The sequence below is a fragment of the Crocodylus porosus genome, unplaced genomic scaffold (genome assembly GCF_001723895.1).
Source record: "Crocodylus porosus isolate Cpor-Errol unplaced genomic scaffold, CroPor_comp1, whole genome shotgun sequence".
Taxonomy (NCBI): Eukaryota; Metazoa; Chordata; order Crocodylia; family Crocodylidae; genus Crocodylus; species Crocodylus porosus.
The window spans coordinates 40,029,454-40,046,775 of NW_017728918.1; the positions used below are offsets into that span (position 1 = coordinate 40,029,454).

A 17,322-nucleotide genomic window follows, 5' to 3' on the forward strand; every position below is an offset into this window, starting at 1 on the left:
TACGCTTCCCGTGCCTCAGTTCTCCATAGCCAATAGAACCCGGCCTGTTACCGTGTCTAATTGCCACCCCGGCCCACCGTGACTCTGGGGTTTGGTTCCCCACCCCGGGACACTAAGAAATAAGTAGCACTCATCAGGTTCTGGACAGAACCTAATATAGATTAAGTTAATGTTTTAGTTGAATTGAAGCTAATGTTGAACTCATGACTTACTTGTATTGCTGCATTTTTTGTTAGTAGGTCTGTTTATAAAACTAATACCAATTTTTTTTTTTTTTTGGGTGTGGAATCCAATTATTGGAGGATCATCTTAAATTCAGGGTCATCTTAGATTCAAGTAAATACAGTAGATGGACAACCTCCTAAGTCTGTAAAGCAGCTCGATCCAATAATAGTTAGGAGATCTAATCTCACATGGCATATCTATATGTGCACATTTACTGCACAATAACCAAAAATTACTGCATAGCACAGGCATGTGTCTACATGTGCACACCTGTACTGCAAAGTAAATATGGTGACTTACTCTATCTTGAGCATAAATTTGATACCTGTATCATTTGGGTCCCAAATCAGTCCACACACACAGTGTTACTGTACTTTAATGCCTGCACGTGTAGATGCTGGCCTAAAAACCACTTATTGAGCAGTAACTTACTGTGCAGTAAATTTAATGCACAGTAAATGCAGCTGTAGATGCACCCTGAAAGTAGTAGAGTAAGTGGATTCAAATGTTTCTACATGGTGCCACAGTTTCAACCTAGTGAGTTTAAATGTTTCAAGAAAGAGCTGAAATACTCTTCCAATTTAGGCTATAAACCTGATGGTTAGGGCATTCTCTGGGGATGTAAGAAAGCATGGTTTTAAATCCTTTTGACTGAGGGAAGTATACCCAAATCGTGTGCATCCTGTGCAATCACATAGCACATGACCCCTCTTCCTCCAGTGCCTGCCTTTCAAAGAAGAAACACCAAACCCTGTTCCATTCTGTAAAAGAACATTTGTTGGCATATAAACCAAGGATCTCAAATGCAAAATGGCACCAGCTTTCACTAAGATAACTAAACTCCTGTTACAGAGTTATAGATGTGAATTCATACACATATTTGTACTTAATGTTTCCTATGGTCTAGATTTAAGTAATTTTCCTTAATCTGCAGGTTTCTAAATCATGTAAGTCTTGCAAGTCATTGGGAATCTTCAGGTCTAACTCTGAATTGCAAGTTGGGCCTAGGCAACTGGAAATTAGGCACTGTTGCACCTCATCTGGAACATGTAAGTCTTTTTACTTTATCTTGAATGCATATTGCACGTGAACTTATATTGTATCTGATGTCTCCCTTGAGTAGTCTTCACACATATTATTCTTAACACAGTATATGCTTTTTTTTAAAAAAAGGCAGTGGATTATATAAAATTATTGAAAAATAATCTGCAGTAGTCCGTTAGGTGCTTCATCATAGCTTAGTTCTTTTATAATGCAAACAATTAAGACATTGTATTGATTTCTTTCATGGATAGTTAGGAAATACATTGCCCTTTGGTTTACCTCTTACCTTTGGAGTCACCTCTAATGGGGTGATTCCAAACAAAGAAAAAGAAAAAAATATTATACATCATCCATGAACACATACACCTTATTTTCCAAGAAAGCTCATGAAACTCAAGATACAGGTGTATTAAATTAGAAAACTCTGACACATTGCTTTTCATAGTGATAGAAATTAGATGACATTGATTTCTGGATGACAAATTTTCACTGCAGCGGAACAAAAAAACGCTGGGTACCTTTTGTGTGTAAGACACAATACAACAAAAAGCAGTTCCTCACACACATTCTTGGGTTGTCTTTCTGTGGCTTCTTCTGCTATATTTTTTAGTAATCCTGGATTGCAAGCTATAGTCTCACCTGGGCCTTTAAAAGGATAATAAGCTAATAACAGACCTCATCATAGTAATTCTGTAAATTTCACAGTCTCATTCTAAATGGGAGCAAGCTCATCATATATTATAGATTACAGTGGGGGAAACAAAGTAACATAACCATCTATTTGGTCTGAAGCTAGAGACAGAGTCAATATTACTTATCAGTTAGGGCTATTTGAAGATATACCATTTGGAGATCTAAAAACAGTATGTTCTTCATTGAATGAAATTTGTTATAAGAAGTCTCTCTCGAATGAGAGTTTAAGTTCAGGTGCATTGTACCCCATTCTTTTCTATGGATGAGGTTCCTCAAGTTATTCTTTCTCGATCAATACAGTAATGAGACTCATGGGAGCACTGTATAGCAGGGAGGCCCAGGCTGCCCACATGGCAGGCATGACTGGGAAAGAGGTAGGCAGGATTCCCATGCTGTGTGCGTGGTAGTGGCAGGCAGCATACTGGGCTGCCCATGTGGCGAGCAGTTCTTGGTCCGGTGCCCATACCTCATGTGCCTCTGGGACTGCAGCTTGTGTGTCATGTGGCCCTTTACTGCCTGGAAGCTGGACAACCTGGTCTAAATGATAGAGAAGAATGGGGCTTGTGGCATGAGAACAGCAACTGCCAATGGAGGAATTTCTGCTAAAGGGGAATTTCTGATCATTTTCTTTTTTCTTTTGTTTTGCTTCATTTTTCAGCTGAAAGATTTGCTTAGTAGCAACAGTAGGATAATGATGATAATGAGTTTCAATTTTTTGCTAAGAAACCAGCATTTCTGGTGGGGAAAAATATTCTTACTAGCACTGCAATCAGCTATTCAAGGAAAATTCTGCCAAAAGCCCAACAGGACAAACAGGATCGGACTTCAATTCATCACAGCTGGCATTCCACCTGAATTTTATTATGTCCTTTGCTTTTCTATAAAGACAACAAGGATTAGCATCTGTAGCAGTTAAGCAGGGCCATGTAGAAGAGACTTTACCCAAGTAATATGCTCACCCTGCAGTACTACTTCAAGGTATATTGTCAAGTTCCATAGTTCAGTATGACCTCTCAAGCTTTTTTTTTCAGTTCTAGAAGTCAGTCACCTATGCTCACTAAAATATTTTTTTCTGAAAAGCATAAGCCTAAAAGAATTTATCTGTCAATATATTTGCTTTACTTTACACCTTTCAGGGCTTAATTTTGAAAATTAAGAGAAAACTGTATGTAAAGTAAAATTTCTTGCATCACTATATGTCATCAGTGAGGTGACAAGGGTAGTTAGCCAATAAATGGAATTTTAAAGAATTTTACTTAAAAATTTATATTAATAGATAGCGTAGAGTTCAGCTAAACAACAGGTTGTGAGTCACTGTGGTTTTGATGTTCAAAATAAAGAATTCATTTCAATTTAGCCTACAAAAGAGATGCTCAATTTAGATAATTAATAATGCTCCATAACTGTGTATGAAAACTATTTAATAGAAATTTCAACTCCCTGTCTGAATTACTATTCATCCTATCCATCTATAATTCAAATTACATCTCATTTTACATATTTTAATAAGTAATTTCTTCTGGTTATTTTAGAAATTATATATGCAAATGACATATTATATAATTAATGATGCACCTTGTTTTGCTTCCAGTTATAAGTGATTTTTTCCCCCACAAATATATTCAGACAGCAGTTCTCTTCTCAGAAAGATTTTTACATAGCATTTCAAGAGATATTTCAGTTCCTGCCGTGATGGAGGCTTATTTAGAAACAGCAAGTATAATTTACTAACCTGATTTATGAAGCAATTTATATAATCTAGTAAAATAGCTTTGTATAATATTATTACACAGGGACATGTAACTTTGTTGAGAAAACTAAAATCTTTAACACTTGGGCAACTCTGTATTATTACATTTTATGAGTGAACAAAGTAGATAAGGATAATTATCCCTCTTGCTTTATTAAAGCTTTATGCAACTGTTAGAGGTTAATGCTTTAGTTATTTCCCCCACTGTCAAATATTACTCTATAGTAAAATCAATGCCACACAGAAAAATGAGGAATGGAGACATTAATCCTTCATTAGACAAACAGTAAGTGATATAATAGAATGTTACATTATGTGCATCTCAGCATCTGAATACATATAGCAAAAATGTTCCTAGGTTAAGGTTTTATTCCCAGAAACAATTATTCATGTAGGTAAACTTTACTCATATAAATGATTCAATTAATATATCAGATTAATAATAGACATGTTTTCAGCATCAGCTCCTTTTTCCGTAGCTCATGAATGCTAGTGATACATTAATATTGCTCTAGATTTCTTTCATGGGAAATGATCTCAGCGACTGAGTGCACAGCATATGTTCAGTATTTCGGGAAAAAGGACATTCTGAAATAAAATGAGATATTTACAGACTCTCTATGCTTAGAATCTTAATTATTTAAGCCTATTGTTTTCCTGACATTGTAATTAATCCATCAATAAGTCATGGGGTGTTTCTATGCTCATTTACAGAAAAGCCTGATTTAAACATCAGTTTAAAAAAATGTTTTCCTTCAAAAGCTTTGGGATTTGAAACTATGGAAAACATCTTTCATGACTGCCTGGAGAGTTTAGGATTATGTATGGCCATTTGGGGATTTAGGATTGTGTGTACCCAGACCCAAATTGAGAAATTGAGTTCCTTTGGGTTATGATTTAGTGAAGTACAATACAGCATGACCACACAAATGCCCCTTCCCCACCTCAATTACACCCAAATTTTTAAACATATTGACAACTCATTCCCACTGACTCAATACTTTTAAGGATCTGGGCCTCAATTTCATACCTTGTATTTCTGAAAAAGGTATTAGACAAAGATTCTATTGTACTTCTGAGAATCTATATTTCATATGACCTATCAAGAAACGAGCACACTAGACTCACTGATACAATAAATGTCTAGGATATGTTAGTAGTGAACCACAAAAGAACTGTCACTACTTGTTTTCCTCCATAATATTGCAATGCATTATGAAGACTGAAAGAGATGACAGTTTTCAAAATGAGGTAGAACTTATTGTCATAGGAGATCCTTGGGTTTGGACTTATGCACACACACATTTGTAAATGGTATGAGGAGGCAGAACTGTATTACGTTGGTGGCTTTTTGTTACAAACAGGTAACTGCATCTGGTGACTGAAATAGTGACCTCCAGGGCAACAGAAAACTGATCAACAGAGCATCAGACTTCAGCAAACAAGCCCCCTTAGGCTTTTACAAGAGCTCAGAAACACTACTGTTTAACTCAAGATGAAAATCAAGCCAGAGGCCTGCCAACATGTTTTAGATTTTGCTTCATTTGGCTTAACTGAAAGTGAGACCAGTCAAGGAAACAGGTAGACTTATGTTATTTTTGTTTCTTTATTGTTTTTAACTTAGCACTTGCTCAGAAAGACCGACAAGAAGAGCTTTACAAAAGGAAAACCTGCTTGCTAGGTAAGAAGGTATTTCATAGCTGTAGGATCACTTAATTTCATCTTTATATTGCTTCCTTTTATTTATTAGTAGTGACAGGACTGTCACGACAACTCTCCTTTAAACAGTTTCATGTACTTCATCTTTTAAAAAAAATATTAATAGTATTTTTCTATCACACTCTATACAACAATCCCAAGGCATATTATAAATACTGGGAAGGATATATTTTTCTAGTTCAATCACTGTCTAGATCAGCTCTGTATACAGCAAAAGCAAATAATTTAATACATTTATTATTTTTGTAAGGAAAATTTAGCAACCTTTCCTTGCAAGATTTTTCTGCATGGTTCTACTAGAGATTGGCATTTATCTTGCCACAGAAAAAAAATGTCTTTACACCTATTGGATCTTCAAAGACCCATGCAGTAACTTTGTAGTCCACTTTCTGACTACCCCTCAATTACCCCCAGCTTGCAACACATGGGGACAATTCAGTAAAACATTAATATGGCTGGAAAATTACTAACTTACTAAATTATTAAAGTCAGAAAAAAGATCCATTCCTTCCTCCCCAGATTTGTCCAATTCCACTCCCCACTCTGAGCATGGACGGAGTATAGTCCTCTATTGTCCCCACAAATATTAAATATGTATTAGTTGTAAAATAATACATCTCAAACATAGGGTATGTCTACACTACAGATTCCAAAACAGCATTATAGATATTTGAGCTAGCTTGGGTACTCTGTAAATTTAGGGCCTTGTTGCATCTTACACTGTGAACCACATACATGTCGATCAATGTTAGTGCTAGTTTGGGTTAGGGACAGACATTACACATAAACCTATTTAAGTGATCAGAAATTGGTTTACACCTGTAACAGAACATAATTTCAGTGCACATAAACCAGTTTCAAAATGTCTAAAACTGGTTTAAGATAAACCTGGTTGAATGTAGTATCTGACGTAGCTGATTTGGGTCAAGCCAACTAATGCAGTGTCTGTCCCAGAACCCTTCCTGGTTTAAGTTAAACCAGAGTCCCCCAGCATCCCAGACGCATTGCAGCCCTGGGCTGGGCTGGGCTGGGCAGGGGTCTCTGTTCCAGAGAACAGAGCTGGTCCAGACCCTCTGCTCCCTAGCTGGAGCTCTAGTGGAGACTGCAGGGACAGCAAGGTTTGCCTGGTTTCCCCCTGCCCCACCTCACCATTGCTGTTTAAGCAGGGATCCCCACTTCCTCCCATCTCCCACAGTATGGACTCTAGCCATACAGACCCTTGGCTAGCTAATGCTGAGAGGTGTCTGTGTGCGTGTGTCTGTAATTCCACCAGGCTTCCTTGCCTGTCAGGTTTGCAGACAGTAGGAAGAAGCAGGGAGGGGGAGATTGAAAAGCTCAGTATCAGCAACAAATGCATGCATGCCCTGCACAGCCCCACTTTACCACAGAATGCTAGCTTGGGGCTGGGGGATGGCAACAGTCCCACCTGTTGAGCGGCAAGTGGGGAAAAGCCTGGAGTGGTGCAGGCAGGGTGGGTATTAAATGGCTCCCTAATCAGAGCCTTCTGCCAGGACCTGGCCATGCCCGCACCCCAACTCAGCACTGTCGAATGGAAGGGAGGGCTGCTCTAGCACCTCCCAGCTTCTAGCCTGAGTGACTGCAGGCATGTAGCTGCATTTCCTCAGACCAGAGGGAATGCCTGCACAGTTGCAAACTGATTCAACCTAGGCAGGTTAGACTAACCTGAAAAGATTGAATCAATTTGGTCTCAGGCTTTTTGAATGTCTGTCCCTAGCCCTGGTGTTTGAAGCAGTTACATCCTTAGTCTAGAAACCTTCTCTACCTGTCCCCTACCTGCACAGCTGTCATTTGCCACAGAGAGACGTATGTGAGCAGATGCAGGACTAGGAACTATATCTATGAGTTACCACTAAAGGGCTGATGAACCAGGACAGGCTCTATGGGCAGGGGTATGAGAGATCATGGGATACGGGAGAACTTCAGCTTGGCCAGCAAATCTGTGGCGAGTGGACTTAATGGAACAGGAACTGGGTAGTGCAGCTCAGAGATAATCCTGCCCTGGAGTGGCATAACTTTGAGCTGCATAACAAGTGTTTAAAATTACTTTAAGGTGTTAATATGCAGATAATTTAGGAGCTAAGAGCTACAGGAGTCACTCAAAATTACCATGTAATAAGGTCCTCATACTGTAATTTTGGGTGTATCCTAGAGCTCTTAACACCTGGATTGTCCTCACATTAACACGTGAAACTTGTTTTAAGCGCTCATTATGCAGCTCACTTATACCACTCTAGAGCAGGATTCTCTCTGATATATGTTATCAGGCTCATGTTGCACCACTCTAGGCTGTGCTTTAGTGTAAACATCCCACCCTCCCCCTCCATTTCCTTGCTGGCCTAGATTAGGCCCACTGCCTTCTTCCTCCCTCCTGCCTCACTATCCCAGATCCCTACCACTGTCCTCCATCTACTTGTAGCTTCCTGGCTGTCTTTCGAAGGAGCAAACAGGGAAGAGTTAATTGCTTTCCTGGCTGCTGCTGCTTTCTGGGTGGGCTCAGTTCCCAAAAGAGGAGCAGCCCAGCAGCAACAGCTAACCCTTCCATGCCTGTTCCCCTAGGACAGACAGCTGGACAGCTACAAATAGGCAGTGTGGGAAGAAGGCATTCTGGGGATGGGAGGGACAGGGGAAGCCTCAGGGGGACAAGGGGATAGCCCAGAATGGGAGATGGGGGGTATTCTTACCTTTCATTACTCCAGGCCCCTGCTGGCCTGAATGTGACTTCTTCAAACTTGAGTTAGCACTAACACTGATCATAATTTGTGCAGCTCACAGTGTAACGTGTAACAAGGCCCTCATTGCTATTTAGGGTAAATGAACCCCCACAGAGTTCATGCTAAAACTTGTCTTCCCTCAATATTTGAGATATCTTCTAAACTGCAGTGTAGCTCTGATTTAACCTGACAGACTGCAAAAAGTACCCTAAACTTCAGTTTCACAAGCTGTTCTATATGGGCTAACCTGCACACCTGTGTAACAACTTCACCCTAACTGAATAGGACTATCCTAGCAGAAGAATTAGGAGGATGGTATCTTTTTTACCACAGTACGTCAGTACGAACCAAAAGCATATTGACAGCAAAGCAGGTATATGTAATATACTATATAGATCAAGACACACTATCACAGAAACCATTATATGCTTATATGTACTGGACTCCATTGTATTTAGACTGCAAATCATTATTTACCCTTACAAAACTATTTTTCTACCTTATAAACTCAGAGTAGAATCCTTATTACTGTGATAGCGTACCATTGAAAAGCAAGTCTACAAAGAAAACAATATTAATTCAGTTCTTTGAGAAGCTGTTGTTGATTTTAGATAAATAGCATGAAACATGCATTTTGTAGGATTCCACTGAACTAGACGGCTTTCGTAAGTCACCTGCAGTGGACTTTTCTTAAGTCTTAGCTTTCTGTAAGTTGTTGATGAAAAATACTAAACAATGTCTCCTTGGCAGAATTTCTGGACAGCAATTTAACTCATAAATGGGTACAGGTGCAAAAATGTCAATTTCTTCTTCAAAAGAGGTGGAATTTCACTTGCTCATTGTGAAGGGAAAAAGGTGTAAAGTAATATAAAGTAAGGTAAAAATGGCTATTCAAAAAAATGCAAAATCAGACAACTGTTAGGATCCATTTATTTCTTTCCCCCACTAAAATAAATAAATAAAACCAACCAAGCCATATCATAAAGATGAGATTTTTAAAGATTTATATTAAAGTAGTAAAGTAGTAATGAGAAAAACAGGAAGTCAGTAGTTATTTGGTAATAGTATTTTAATAATCCTTAACTTTCATAAAAAAGGATCATCAAAATAGCGTCTCTTACAATAGCAAAGTGAAGTGAATGAGATACAATTGTTGTTATACCAGTTTTGTAGTATCATTCAGCCCACCAGCTGGCAATTCATTCCTCAATACTTATCTATTATTTATATAGATAAAAGGCCTTTCCTAATCTGTTCTATAGCTGGGACAAAAATAAAACAGATTAAAAGTGACACACAGAGTGCAAATATTCAGTGAAATATTAGTCCCTATTAACAAACTATCTTTTTACTAATGGAAGTGCCCAATTTTTAGTAGCCATATAGGTTTAACAAAATAGTATTTTAATGGTAGTAAAAATGAAGCATGAGAGAAGCAGAAGTGTTATTTAAAGATTAGTGAATAAAATTTTACCCCACTGCATAGTAAATAATAAAGAAAGGGGCAGGGGAGAGAAAAAAATCATTACTACTGAATCAGCAGCAGCATTTTGTTTGGGAATTAGCCACTCTGGCTTCAACAGCTGAGTAACTCAGCATGTGCTATCAATTCATCTAAACGTGTAACAACAAATCAATACGGAATCTGTAAAGTCATTTGTTTTTTAAGTTGACATAGCAAAAATCATTGCCTTAAAATAGCTCTCTTTTTTCCCTAACTGTGAGCCTAGGGATTATTCACGCATACTAAACTCTGTGGGAGAAATGTAAGGTACTTCAGTAATAGTAGCAATTTTAAGAAATAGTACACACTTTTAAGTATTTCGTTTTAAAAATATTTTTAGTGAAACATCTGAGTGAACTAAAATGAAAAACCTGATAATCTTTTGATGAATTTCAAGGGACTTTTATTCATCACTTATATTCAAAATTGTATTATGTTAACTCACCCATTTAGTAAGCCCTTAGTACAGACAACATGTCATGTTTGATGCAGTATTGAAGAGGACATGCCTTTGTTTTCATGGACCATTTAGCATTGTGTCGATTTATACAAGCAAAGTATAGGTAAGTACTTAAAACAGGTGAGTAAAATTACCTAAGAGAACACAGATTGTTTCTCCCCTCCCCAAAGGACTCAACACTATTATGGAAGTCATTGATTTGAAAAACAAACAAAATTAAAAATAAAAAACCCCTCAACTTGAATGAAGATTTAAGCGAATGTTCAGTACTACAAAAACACAACTAACTAGCCACAGAGGTGATAAATTGTGTATTTAGGTACTGCCTAATTCTTTTCTGTTCAAGAAAACTGGAAAACATCACAAAAGAAGGGAATGAAATAACCATAACTGTTCTCTCCTATGTAGAGAGAAGTAGTTAACCATGTTAGTCCAAAGTCAGAAAAGAATAAAGTCTCTGCCATTCATTATATTTAGGACATGATTAACAAGTTAATCACACCTTAAGCTGTAACGAACTACAGTTAAAGCAATTAATGGTGTCATAAAACAAGGTTTAAGCCACAAAGTAATTCCACAAGTAATGTCTAAGAATTTTGTGGTTGGTTCTTATCACAACATTAATTGAACGTGAAGCTTGTGATCCTTTGGCTGGGAGAACCCTCACATGGGCACACATGGGTGCCCCGGCAGCTGGGAGTCTCCTCAGCTGATGGGCTCCCAGCTGCAGAAGCTTGCTACTTGCTGCTGCACAAGCAGCCTGGCATCCCAGGCTCCTCCTGCACTGGCAATAAGGCATGATGGGATCGGATGCTTGATCGCATAAGCAGACCTCCTCCCACGCCATATCTCTATCTCCTTATTCATACTTTTAATGGAAATGGAACACACAAACACACACACACACTCATTACAAAGATAGCAACGAAGCCAACTTACAGACAGAATTTTTGTGATTACTGTCTTTGCTGGGCAGCATTTTGACTCCTCTTGACTTCAATTCAATTGCTTTTTTCACTGCAAAAATCAAGCAAACAAGACAAGTTTATTGAGACACATAGTAAAGACATACTTGTACCCAATCCAAAACATACGTAATAAAAAGGGATAAAAAGGAATACCAAAATCCTACAAAAAATGGATTTTATTCTATTTTCCCCTCATAACCCAATTTACTTCTTTCCCTGAAATAACAATAACTTAATAACTATATATCAGAAGGCAGTTAAGATCTTTATTAGCAAATATTTGCCATAATAATATTTTGATTTCCAATCAGAATGTGTATGTATCACAAAAATCAAACAAAATAAAAATCTGGCTCAATAATATTCTAATGAATTCTTTTTGCTACTGTAAATGATGAAAATGTAAACATTTTTCAAATCCTTCTTCTAATTTTTGTTGGACAAAGAACTTCCAAAAACATGCATCTTAATCTCACATATTAATTTTTAAGGTACTCAGAACTTGGACTGAAAGCTCTTAAATATTATATGTTTTACAAAATGACATGGGGGTCATAATAATAAATCATTTAAAGAATTTAAAAAATAAATCACTTTTCCTTCTAAGTCCCCTTTATTTAAAGGGAGAATCAGATGTGAAAGATGAATATGCAGCAAATCTACAAAATGGTATGTAGCAGTCCTACAAAAACAACAGCTTAATAAAAAGCTTAGGCCTCTCAATGTCACAATGGTGAAAACACCTCCAGGAATGTCATGTGGAAAACTAACACCAGTAATCAGAGAACAATACTTGTTTTACATTCAAACTTTCCCCACAGAGATTAGGGAAAGTTTATACTGTCATCATAAACACAAACATATAAATACAAACAATGTTAAATAGCTTTTAAAAAAACACCACATGTATTCACACAAAAGAAATGTATGCAAATAAAAAACATTGCATTGAATTTTGACAATAGATAGAATGAACAAAATCTACATTTGTTAGTACATGCACATAAGTATATATAAATATTATAACAGACACAAGGGTAGGATCCACATGCTGGCATCTGTTTAAATGACCCATTTCAAGAGAATGAATATATATTATCTGCATCTCTACTGCTCTTTTTTATCAAAATATTGCAGCTGTTTCTTAAGGACTAATATTTTGTGTTCACTTGCTACAGGAGGCACAGCCACATATGCTGTGAAATACTTGGAAATATAAAAGCACGTATTTATAACTGGCAAAATGTATGTTAAAACTCATTAAAGGAAAGTGAAATGTCACTTTAGTTAATTGTCTGCAATTGGTGGGTAGTGCATCTTCTGAAGATGCTACCTATATTCTTCTCAAAGGGTTCTGCCAGGAAAAAAAATGCATATGCTGAACATAACATTTACAGGGAAACAGAAAAAAAGGAATGAGCTGACATTCTGGAAAGCAAGTTTGAAGGCATCTGGAAATAGACCATTTTTAAATTTCATTTACATTCAACATTTTATTTAAATTCTTAAAATAAAGAATACGATAGCAATGTGTATCTCAGAGGCACAGAGATGGGTATTATCAAGTTCATCATTGAAATATTTATCTCTGAATCTGGAGTCAGATTCAAAAAAGTATTCAGGCACCTAAAGCAATTGAATACCCTTTTAAAGATGGTTTCTAGCTCCTAGAGCAGAATACATGGCCTGTACTTCAGCACCTGGGCTCCCTGGACAGTGAATGGGGACAGTTAGGAGTCTCAGTGGCATTCATGGCAGCTCGAATGCAGAGTTTGGAGCCACCTGTTATCCAATAGAAAATACTGAAATCTACCCCCTTTTCAGGTTTTCAGCACAGATGACAATTCTCAGCTATGAACCCTCTTCTGGCTTCAGTTTTCCTTTAATAAGGTAAGAACCACCTTTCCTTAGAAAAAGGGGGGAATGGTGAGGATGCTGTTATGAACACTAGATCAGTTGTTTAAAGTGCTCACTCAGAATCTGGGATATTTGGGGTATATGCCCATCAAAGGACAGCAGAGGGCTTAAAACCACATCTCCCACAGAAAAGTCTCCAAGCCATTTATATTGCTTTAGGGAGAGAGGAATACTCTTCGTACCTATCACATACCTACTAGATTGAATGACTCGGGAGATTAAGGAGACATCTTGTTTGAGTTTTTAGATCAGATAAGATTTTTATTTGTACCCAAGAAATTTTATTTGTAAAATCTTGGGCAGCAGTAAATTAGGTGGGGGGATTTCATGATCAGACTTTCCTTTAGGCACCTTACTCTGCCTATGCAGTACTAAATCCATCTGTGTATACAGATAATTAACGTCATTTTGTTTTCTTTGTGGAATTACAAAACAAAGGATGTGTCTACATGAGGCACTTTACTGCACAGAAGACTAATCTGGGCACTAAAGCATAACTGTTTTTTTACACGCAGCATCTACTGCAGATTAAAATAGACTAATGTTCAGTTTTCTGCTACCTGTAAATACTGCATACTAGTTAACGTGGAGTAGTGCACAGTTACATAGTTGCTCCCAATCAGCTCAGGCAGCAGAGGACGTGAGACCTGTCCCTTTCCCTGGGCAGCTGCCTGCTTCCCAGCCCCTGCTCCAACCAGCCCATTAGAGAAGGGACTGGGACAATGTCCCCTGCCCACAGCAGGCAACTGCTGGCCCTGGCTCCCAGATCAAGGCCAGAGTTGGGACATTGTCCTCTGTCCCCAGCAGCTGCCTGTTGCTGGGGCTGACTCTGCCTCAGATCTGAGGTAGGGACAATGTCCCTTGCCACCATAACAAGCAGACCCTGGGCTCCAGCTCTGAGATCAGAGCCAGTCCTGGCCAGAGCTCCAATCTTAGAGTCTGAGAGATCTGAGTGAGGAATTGGTAGCTGCCTGGGGCAGGGGTGCAGGGTGGGAGGCAGCTGCCATGGAGGCAGGACAGCTCCCCCCACCCTGTGGAGCACAGGCCTGACCCTGATGCCCCCTCCCAGCCTGGGCTGATACCTGGGGGAGCCTAGCACTCCCCCTGGCTACCATATGGTAACAGAGCATGGAAGGGGTATCCCTGCCCTGAACTGCTCCCATCAGCTGTATACACATGTAGTGTTTGACTCCAGAGGGACAACTAACCGTGATGTACCTTGTGCCACTGCTACTTGTCCTCAGAGAACACCTGTGCCAAGCACCCTCTGGCATGTGGCAAGTTACCCCAGGGGCACTAGGGGAGGCTGGAGCCAGCACTAGCCTGGCTCCAGCAGCCTTATCTGGGGTCCTAAGGACCTCCTTGGGCTGCACCAATGGCGATTCTGCTATGCGGGCCTAGCTGACAGCCACAGCGCAGCTCTGGGTGATCCAGCTCTGATACTGAGAGGCACATACTGCCCATGCATGCAGTGCTCTGCATTTTTTCTCTGCAGGTTTTTTCCTCCATGGGATACCCAGAGGTAAAAACAAAAAACAAAAAAACCTCGGTGCTGCTCCCTTGCAGCACAGAGAACAACTGAACATGAAGTATGTGGTACTGCAGACTTGTCTGCGCCACCATATACTGCACAGCTGCACTCATCTAGATGTGGCCATCAAGAGCAAATTTGCTCCTGATGGGCACACATGTTGATGTGCTCTCAGGGAAAACTTACTGTGTAGTATTTTACTGTAAAGTATGCTTTTTGTGCATTAATTGCACATGTAGATGCATCCAAAGTCTCTTAAAAGTGTACATCATGCAGTATTTAAAAAATAACTGTCAGGCAATAACAACAGGTCCCAGAGTACTAAGGGCCACTGTTTAAGTTATCAGGTCTAATCTCCTAGAGAAAAAAACAAATAACCAAACCTCCTCTGCATTTCCCTTAAGTTGTGCACTTCCCTTAAATTATCTACTCCCTGCTTATATCTCTGCCCAGTTTTCCAAACCACACCACCAGCAAAACATTGTGCTATGTGATTGTTCTTGTCATTAGTAATATTTTCCTAATTTCAAAGCTAATTTGTCATTTAATGGTAGAACAGAGCAATGGGCTTTCATTAATAATTTCCAGTACATAGCCCAATTAAGAATAGACCCACCTGAAGGAATAGGAAAGGCTGCCCTGCAGACGGACAGAGTGCAAAGAGACAGAGTTTGTCCCAGTAGGAATACTGTATGCCTGACAGTGAGTGAAGCTGTTTTGGTGGTAGCCCTCTTGGAAGCGGGAGGCGTGATGTAACCCCAGCAGGGTTGGAATTAGCATTAGCAAAAGCCCGGGAAGAACCCGGGCCGGGGACTGGCTGAAAGGCTTGATAGAAAGAGGTGAGTAGTTTTCCCAGGGAGGAGAACAAAGAAGAGAGAGGGGGTGAAAGACAGACCTGGGAAAAGGTCTCCCCATGGCTGTCTCCCCCAAAAGGCCCTGGCAGAGCCCTGCAGAAGTAGCAGTGAAAGGCTGCACCACTGAGAGTGCTACACTGTGTCTGTTCTCCCCCACTTCCTCTTAGGGTGGAGCTGCCTGTGAGGAGACTCTGAGTCTGGCAAGACCCTCCTGCAAGACCTTGTGTGACTGGGTAAGCACAGCAGGGGAGGGGGACTCAGGGCCAGAGACTGCTAGATATTGCCCTGTTGTTTCCCTGTGATGACACTGGGGAGGAGCAGGCTCAGGATGCTGGAGAGAGCCTTGGCCCATGGGTAACTGTTGCCACCTTAGTTGGGGGTGGGGGGCACATGCACCCCTCATGGCCAATCTCACCAACCGGGGGGGAGGAGGATCTCACTGACCAGGGAGGTACCCCTCAGACAAGGTGCCCCTGAAAGTGGCTGCTGCAGTGCTCCCACTCCCTGGCCACCACTCAGACACTGCCCCCTGCTGAGCCAGGGGAATCAGCTCTCTTGTAGGGGAGGGGCAAACACCTGCTGCATGGAAACCCCTGGAGCTTCTGAGAGGGAGGCCAGCACCAGGGACTGCCCACAGATCCTGTGCCGGGGGCACAGACACTGTCTTGCTCCCTGAGATACCCAGCCATGGGCTGTGCATGCAAGGTCCTCAGTACCCAGTGTACAAGTTATAGACTGTGTAAATAAGTTATTGATGGTTTATTAGTTCGAGTATCAATGTATTTATTTATTGGTTCCTTATTTATCATGGGTATGAAGTATAACATTTGTTCTATTGCATTGGTTATATGTCATCTTGTAAATAACTAAATCCTGTAAATAGTTTGATAATGGTCTGCAAGGTTGTTTGATTGTGAAGGGAGGCTCTCCACTCCAGGACCCTGCAGCAGGTACCCAGGGAGCTGGGTGGGACCATTGGCTACTGGGTACCCCAGGAGCCCACTATTCAGGTGAGGGCATAGATAGCATTGCACCCAGGATTACAAGTATAAACAGCATATTTCTATCCTTTAAATTATTGTGTTTTAAGTATTTATATTGCTTTCTATAATCACCACTTAAGCATTTATTTAGATTGAATTAATTGAATTCATGTTACCTTTCTGCAGTAATATGTTCATGTTCTTTTAGGAATTTATTTCTGAGTCTGGCAAACTTTTCCTAACGTTTTTATTACAGTGACAGTACCAGAATATCAGCACCAGTGAACCATAATATAAATGCCTGATTCAACCTATACAAAAGCCTAAATGAAACAATCTCCATTATCTTACTAACTACATTAAAATTAAAATTAAGCACATCTAAAAAGCTAATATTCTGCTGATGATATTTACATGTACTTTGAGAACCAGTTTACAGAGGAATTTTCAAATTTAACATCGAAGAGATGTATAAAGAAGTTTTCTGGGTACTGACTAGAGACAGTAAACATTGAAATAATCTTTTACTTTCTATATTGAAGTAACTACAAATTCACATAGTAGTAGACGCAATAATTATTTTTTACAGGGGTTCAAATTGAAAAGTTGGATAAGATAAGCCCCTGCAACCAGGAGAGAAGGGGGAAAAAAGAAACACTTTTCAATCGTCAACTGAATAGCTGGTTGCTACAGAGCACGAGTCGTAATTTTAACTACTTACTAGCCTACCTATTTACCTACCTAAAATAAATGTAAATGTTGCCATTACTCAAGTGAAGATTCAATACTATTTTGAATTTTACTAAACTCTTGGTGTCTGATAATCAGTGATAATGAATTCTATATGTAAATCATGCAAGGCGTAAAGTGTATTTTCTTCTTATCGATTTTAAATTTCATTTGAAATATCCTCTCTCTCCTCCCCTCCCCTGTATTATAATA

At 39.4% G+C, this 17,322-nt stretch overlaps 1 protein-coding gene across 1 annotated transcript in view; it reads right to left on the reverse strand.

Moving 5' to 3' along the window:
* CSMD1 (CUB and Sushi multiple domains 1) overlaps positions 1–17,322 on the reverse strand; it is a 1,867,828-nt gene that overhangs the window by 881,655 nt on the left and 968,851 nt on the right. The window contains exon 7 of the mRNA XM_019538151.1: positions 11,067–11,144. Coding sequence (XP_019393696.1) covers positions 11,067–11,144 — 78 coding nt within the window. The remainder of the gene's footprint in view (positions 1–11,066; positions 11,145–17,322) is intronic.